The sequence below is a fragment of the Octopus sinensis genome, linkage group LG15 (genome assembly GCF_006345805.1).
Source record: "Octopus sinensis linkage group LG15, ASM634580v1, whole genome shotgun sequence".
NCBI lineage: Eukaryota > Metazoa > Mollusca > Cephalopoda > Octopoda > Octopodidae > Octopus > Octopus sinensis.
The window spans coordinates 43,781,212-43,789,150 of record NC_043011.1 but is presented as its reverse complement, the minus strand read 5'-3'; the positions used below and the strand labels follow the sequence as shown (position 1 = coordinate 43,789,150).

Genomic DNA, 7,939 nt, shown 5'->3' with positions numbered 1-7,939 from the left:
GTCCTGGGGTCGATTTCTCCGACTAAAGGCGGTACTCCAGCATGGCCACAGTCAAATGACTGAAAGGAGTAAAAGAGTAAAAAGAGTAAATTATAAAAACAATTTTAAAAATATACTGTACTGTTTTTACTTCGCGGGTTTTCACTTATCGCGAGGGGGGGCTTTGGAACGTAACACCCGCGATAATCGAGGATTTAATGTACAACCTGTTTGTTGTTCCTTCAACTGTCTCTGTCTTTGGTTTTGTTTTGTGGCTTTTTTGCGTATCACTTAAAACATATACCTATGTTCCATTCGCAGATGATCATCGGAGAATGCGTGACGCAGAAAACGAATAGGCACTATTATTGCTTGATGGGCAAGCAGAAGAAGAAAGTACCAGCTCTGATCGGAAGACTCTACAGCAAGATCGGAATATATATGTTTGGCGCGATGAGCACCTATCTATTGACAGATGTAGCAAAGTACTCAGTGGGAAGGCTACGGCCCCATTTTATTGATGTATGCAGACCCGACAAATCAACGTATAACTGTTCACAGGGTTATGTGACGTCATTCATATGTACGAATTCCGACACATTCTTAATTAAACAAAGCAGGTAAGGAAACATTTTTACTGGTCTTTGGATTATTTTAAAAAAATTTTTTATTTATTTATTTTGCTTATCACTTCCGCCGTACGGAAGAAACGTGAGCACGCCGGGCGAAATGCGTAGCCGTATTTCGTCTGCCGTTACGTTCTGAGTTCAAATACCGCCGAGGTCGACTTTGCCTTTCATCCTTTCGGGGTCGATAAATTAAGTACCTATTTCTTTACTACCCACAAGGGGCTAAACACAGAAGGGACAAACAAGGACAGACAAACGGATTAAGTCGATTACATCAACCCCAGTGCGTAACTGGTACTTATTTAATCGACCCCGAAAGGATGAAAGGCAAAGTCGACCTCGGCGGAATTTGAACTCAGAACGTAACGGCAGATGAAATACGGCTGCGCATTTCGCCCGGCGTGCAAACGTTTCTGCCAGATCGCCGCCTTATTATCGGCAGGGTTATGTGACGATAAATTAAGTACCAGTTACGCACTGGGGTCGATATAATCCGTTGGTCTGTCCTTGTTTGTCCTCTCTGTGTTTAGCCCCTTGTGGGTAGTAAAGAAATAGGTATTTCGTCTGCCGTTACGTTCTGAGTTCAAATTCCGCCGAATTTGCCTTTCATCCTTTTGGGGTCGATAAATTAAATACCAGTTACGCACTGGGGTCGATACAATCGACTTAATCCGTCTGTCTGTCCTTGTTTGTCCTCTCTGTGTTTAGCCCCTTGTGGGTAGTAAAGAAATAGGTATTTCGTCTGCCGTTACGTTCTGAGTTCAAATTCCGCCGAGGTCGACTTTGCCTTTCATCCTTTTGGGGGTCGATAAATTAAATACCAGTTACGCACTGGAGTCGATATAATCGACTTAATCCGTTTGTCTGTCCTTGTTTGTCCTCTCTGTGTTCAGCCCCTTATAAAGAAATAGGTATTGTTTCACTGATGTTTGTTTTTGTTTTTTTTGTCCCTTTTCACTCCTTTTGTTTTCTTTTCCAGATTATCTTTCGTATCTGGCCACTCGTCGTTTGCCACGTTCTCCATGCTGTTCCTGGCGGTAAATATTCAACACCACCACAACTACTACTACTACTACTACTACTACTATACTACTACTACTATCGCTACTACTACTACAACTACTACTACTACTATCGCTGCTACTACTACTACTATCGCTACTACTACTACTACTACTACTACTACTACTACCACCACCACCACCACTACTACTATCACTATTACTACTACTCCTATTACTATCACTACTACTACTGCTACTATCACTACTACTACTACTAATACTACTACTACTACTACTACTACTACTGCTGCTGCTGCTTCTACTACTACTATTCCTCTGTGTATGCATGTGTGTGCGTGTCTGTGTGTACATAGGTGTGTGTAGGTTTGTGCATATGTAGCAACGTAAGTTGGTGTATGTATGTATGTATGTATGTATGTATGTATGCAGGTATATGTGTTTGTATATATGTATATGTGTGTGTGTATACGTCTGTGTGTGTGTGTTTGCGTGCATGCGTGTGTGTGTGTGCGAGCATGTAGATATCACTGTGTATGTAGATGTGTGTGCATGCATGTATATATAAGTAGATATTTCTACGAATATAAGTGTATGTATGTATGTATGTATGTATGTATGTATGTATGTATGTATGTATGTGTGTGTGTGTGTGGTATATTTATACTCATAACTACATGCATGTATCTTTCAGATTTATGTCCACGTGACGTTACCTTCTAAGCTGGGGTCAATGCCAAAAGCCCTTCTGGAGCTCATCGCCATATCCCTGGGTATTTACACCTGCTTCACCCGAATATCTGACTATAAGCACCATTGGAGTGATGTATTGGCTGGGGGCTCCCTCGGCATCATCGTCTGTTTAATTGTGGTAAGTTACACTTCTTCGTTGATATTACAGAATTTAAGGCAACCTGGTCCCATGTTTGAGCTGTAGCACTCACAATTGCGAGACCATGAGTTCAATTCCCCGGACGAATGGTGTATTGTGTTCATAAGCAAAACACTTCATTTTGTGTTGCTCTGCAATGACTTCGCTATCTGATAAGTTGCACACAACGCACCTGTACAGGTAATGTTGATTTGATGGAGAGACGGAGCTAATCATCATCATCATCATCATCATCATCTTCATCATGTAACATCAGTTACATGCTGGCATGCGTTGGACGGTTTGACAGACACTGACCAACTGACGATGCTAGGTGTGCCACAGTGTAACTTGAATATAGTTTTTTCCCTATATTTTTAGTTATATTTCTAGTTCAGGTGTGTTGCTGAATTTTAAAAAGAATATAAATGTACCACAACTGGTATGTCGCGGCACATTGATGTGCCAAGAGACGATGCTAGGTGTTCCACCGTGTAACCTGAATATAAGTTTTTTCCCTATATTTTTAGTTCAGGTGTGCCACCGAATTTTGAAAAGAATATAAGTGTACCACAAGTGAAAAAAAGGTAGCGGAGCATTGATCTACATAGTCAAAAATAGTCTTACTCTGCATTTTTGTTTTCCCAACAGATCTATAAATTATCGGACTTCTTCACACCAGAAAATCGAGAGAACTATGAACTCACTACTTACAAAATCCCGGATGCACGAAGTATATCACAAGCTTCATCAAGTTCAGGCTGTGAGACAGCTGTTACTCTTGACAACCATCGCTAGTTTCACTTCGATCATGAAACAATTGCACTAGAAGTATTCCAACATGTCTTGCAGAAAAAAGACTTAAAAAAAAAATACAAGACAGAAAAAAGACGAAATTTAATTGCTAAATATTTTTTTTTACATTGCAAAAATATTTTTATTTTCTTATTTTTCTTTTGAGAACATTTTATAAAAAAAAAAAAAGACTTCTCAACGAATTTACTGTTATACAAATATTTTAATATCATTATTATTAATTATTACAGTTATAATTATTCTACTGAAGGTGGTGAGCTAACAGAACCGTTAGCTCATCAGAAGGATGCTTTGTGACATTTCTTCTGGGATGACATTCTGAGTTCAAATACCACCAAGGTCAACTTTACCTTTGATCCTTTCAGGATCGATAAAAGAAAGTACAAATCAAGAACTGGAGGTCAATATAATCGACCTGCCCCATCCCTCCCTGAAAATTGCTGGCCTTGTGCCAAAGCTTAAACCATTATTATTATTACTGTTAATTGTTACTGCATCAGACAAAATGCTTAGCAGCATCTTTTCTGACTCGCTAGGTTCTGAGTTCAATTTCTGCAGAGGTCAGCTTTGCCTTTTGTCCTTTTGGAGTCAAAAAAATAGGTACCAGTCAAGTATTGGGACCGATGTAATCAACTTGTCCCCTCTGCTCGAAATTTCTGGGCTCGTACCACATTTAGAAAGAATCATTATTGTTCCTTTCTGCTATAAGCACAAGGCCTGAAAATTTCGGGGAAGGGGTCTAGTTGCTTACATTGACCCCCAGTACTCAACTGGTACTTATTTTATTGACCCTTAAATGATAAAATGCAAAGTCGACCTCAGTGGAATTTGAACTCAGAACATAAAGAGAAATAAAATGCCACTAAGCATTTTGCCCAGCATGCCAAAAATTCTGCCAGCCCACCACCTTAAGAATTATTATTATTATTATTATTATTATTATTATTATTATTATTATTATTGTTAACCATTAGCGCCCGACAAAATGCTCGGCAGCATTTTGTCAAGCTCTTTACGTTCTGGGTTTGAATTCTGCCAAGGTCAACTTTCCCTTCCATCCTTTCGGGGTTGATAAAATAAATACCAGTTATGCACTGGGGTCGATGTAATCGACTTAACCCCTTCTCCAAAATTGCTGCCCTTGTGGCAAAATTTAAAACCATTATTATTATTATTATTATTATTATTATTATTATTATTATTATTATTATGTTCATAGGAAATAGACATGGTTGATAATTTCAAAATAAAAATTACCATTTTGATATTATCTACCCTGTCCATTCCCTGAATTATTATTGTTATTACAATTACTATTATTATTATTATTATTATTATTATTATTATTATTATTATTATTATAATCATTATTATTGTTGTTGTTTTAATTATTTTAATTACTATCTTTGTTTTGTTGTTATCATTGTTTATTATTTGATGAAAACTCACAGCTTATGATGAAAAGTGTCAGCTGTCCACAGCCAGCACATTAAGGTGACACTTGTCTACTGGTCATGCTTCAAGAACACTGTAGAGGAGGACTCTTACAGTTCCAAGCAATGCTGATTTTTGTAGGTGTTCTCTCTTTACATTTGTACCAATCTTTTTTTTTGAGCCATGTTGGTAGTTGAGTGCTGATACTTCCAAGCGTGCCAATTGCTATCATTATTATTTTCATCATCATCATTATTATTATTATTATTACTATTATTATTATTATTATTGTTGTTGTTGTTATTATTGTTAAGGCAACACACTGGCAGAATCATTGGCATGTCAAAGAAAAATGGTCAGCAACATTTCCTCTGGCTTTACATTCTTGAGTTCAAATTCTACTGAGATTGACTTTGCCTTTCATCTTTTGGGTATCGATAAAATAAGCACCAATTGATCACTGGGACCGATGTAAATGTCTTCTCTAAATTTTCAGGCCTCGTGCCTTACGTTCTAAGTTCGAATGCCACCAAGGTCAACTTTGCCTTTTCATCTTTTCAGGGTTCATATCAGTCAAGCACTGGGATCGATGTAATTGACTGACCCCACACCCTACAAAATTTCAAACCTTGTGTTTGTGGTAGAAAGGATTATTGTTATTATGAGTATGAATTCAAATCCTGCTGGGACTAACTACTGAGGTCAAAAAAATGAAGTTCTCGTCACATACACTCTGATACCTGTTATAGAAGAGTTGCATTCCTGAAAATCTTGCCCTGATGTGAAATTCCATCAACCTGTCATCCAGCTTCCTTGTACATCCATGAAACATGGACGTCTTTGAGAAAATAAGGTTTGTGTGAGGGAACTCTTGTGCTACATGAATATTGTCAAGATGGCAAGTCTTCCATAATGTCAGGTGGTTCATGTGTTTGGGTAGATAGATGCATATATGCATATGCATATAAGTGCACATATATACATATATATATATAAAAAAATACAATGAATATGTCCATTACCTTCCTACTCATTTTTACGTCTCTTAATACTATTCTCTTACCTAGCCTTTTGGCATCCTTCTGCAAACCCAAAATTGCTTATCCATAACATGTACGACTGGGGTGTATAAGGGCATTAAACAAATATCATATTGCATTATTGCTGCTAATACTGAAAAAGTGTGCCAAGAGGTTTGCACAACAGCACCAGTCAGCTTATGCAGCAACATCTGGCTTAAGGAAACACGTATATGTCATATAAGCCTTAAAAATACAGATTACATTTTTCTGCATTTCTTATTACTACAGACATATATACATACACATATTATATATATATATATGCAAATATATATGTGTGTATGTATAAACACACACACACAAGGAAGAGGGGTTGATAGCGACTGCAAAGATTTGGCTTGCTTGCCTTGAAACTGAAACTTTGAAGCCACAGTCAACCTTTGTCTTAAATATACTCTTGGGAAAAGATATATGTACTCTTCTAAAAAGCATTTAATAATCCTTCAGTTTAATCTGAAACTCTTTATAAATATATATATATGTGTGTGACAATTATTCGGTAGCCATAATAAAACTCTGAGTTTCAGATGCTGAGGTGGAAATCCACACCACCATCTCTTCAGTTATCTGGCCATCGGAAAAAATGCTATGAAAAATGACCGTTATACAAAGGGAAATTACTGTGTGACTGACCGTTATTAAGACAAAAGAGCTATTTGAATGACCACTAAGTGAGGGGAGGGAGCAAAAGTAAGGGGGTAAAAAGGTTCATAGTATTCGTGTAAGTGCGCATGTTCATACCTACTCACTTAGCGGTCATTCTTATAGCTCTTTTGTCTTAATAATGGTCACTCACACAGTAATTTCCCTTTGTATAACAGTAATTTTTCATAGCATTTTTTCCAGTGGCTGGATAACTGGAGAGATGGCGGCATGGATTTCCACCTTGGCATCCGAAAGTCGGAGTTTTATCATGGCTACCGAATAATTGTCACATATTACATTTACAGATAAATTCCTCTATTTACATAATATCGAGGTCTCTTTCATTCTTTTGTTGTCTTACCACTTTTATCAAAATATATGTATATATATGTATACATATATATATATATATATACACACACAAATATGTCTGTATGCATAAACAGTTGTTTTTTTGCTAACACAAAACTGCTAATTGCACATATTAACTATAGATACAGAATTGTTGTTTCCAGTCTAGACATAATAATAATTACCGGTTATATTAGTGGGACTGCTTTAATGAAAATGTTTATGTTACTGTTACAACTGCTGCATTAGATAGTCTAGTTTTGGTGCCTTATTTCAACAGACACAAATGCATGTATATATGTATATTATCAGGTGTTGTGTATAGTACATATATATATGTATACATACATATATATATATATATTAATATATTATATATATATATAATTAATGGGGAAGAAATGTCACATGAATAATAGATTTACAGACAATGCTTACATGGGATTGAATGGCCCGGAGATCCAATTGTCCAAAAAAATGATGTGAACAGAATCCAGATAAACAGAAGTTGACCATGGCAATGTGGCATCGAATTAGGAATGTTAGACTACCATAGATGGACAGACTATTGTTTTAAGGTATCAAGGCAGTATAAATAATTCGAAGAAGTGATATATCTATAATTATGCTTATACTCAACTCCTATATAACTAATTTACAATGTCTGATGCTATTAATAAAGATTACCCATTCTTTTGGGTTTTAAATTCATATATTTATGTATGCATATACATTCATGTATATATGCATGCATACAATATATATATATACAAAAATAGATATATATATATATATATATAATATATATATATTATATTATTTAATGGGGGGGAAGAATATGTCACATGAATAATAGATTTACAGACAATGCTTACATGGGATTGAATGCCTGAGATCCAATGTCAAATGATGTGAAACAGAATCCAGATAAACAGAAGTTGACCCTTGGCAATGTGGCAATCGAATTAGTGAATGTAGACTACCATAGATGGACAGACTATTGTTTAAGGTATCAAGGCAGTTATAAATTAATTACGAAGAAGTGAATATATCTATAATTATGCTTATACTCACTCCTATATAACTAATTTACAAATGTTCTGATGCTAT

General features: G+C 36.1%; 1 protein-coding gene across 1 annotated transcript; it reads left to right on the top strand.

The window, feature by feature from the left end:
• Positions 1-306: 306 nt before the first annotated feature.
• LOC118766314 (phospholipid phosphatase 1-like) lies at positions 307-3,374 on the top strand. The gene is made up of 4 exons (XM_036509673.1): positions 307-599; positions 1,588-1,645; positions 2,325-2,501; positions 3,153-3,374. Exons 1-4 carry the CDS (start codon positions 355-357, stop codon positions 3,297-3,299), a joined length of 627 nt encoding a protein of 208 aa, XP_036365566.1. The 5' UTR covers positions 307-354; the 3' UTR covers positions 3,300-3,374.
• The last annotated feature ends 4,565 nt before the right edge of the window (positions 3,375-7,939 follow it).

What these genes read in the sequence shown, in the direction of transcription:
- LOC118766314 (XM_036509673.1), top strand. Translation starts at nt 355, where the DNA reads ATGGGCAAGCAGAAGAAGAAAGTACCAGCTCTGATCGGAAGACTCTAC. An exon ending in TTCTTAATTAAACAAAGCAG is followed by an intron (nt 600 to 1,587) that starts GTAAGGAAACAT and finishes TTTCTTTTCCAG; the next exon opens with ATTATCTTTCGTATCTGGCC. An exon ending in TCATCGTCTGTTTAATTGTG is followed by an intron (nt 2,502 to 3,152) that starts GTAAGTTACACT and finishes TTTTCCCAACAG; the next exon opens with ATCTATAAATTATCGGACTT.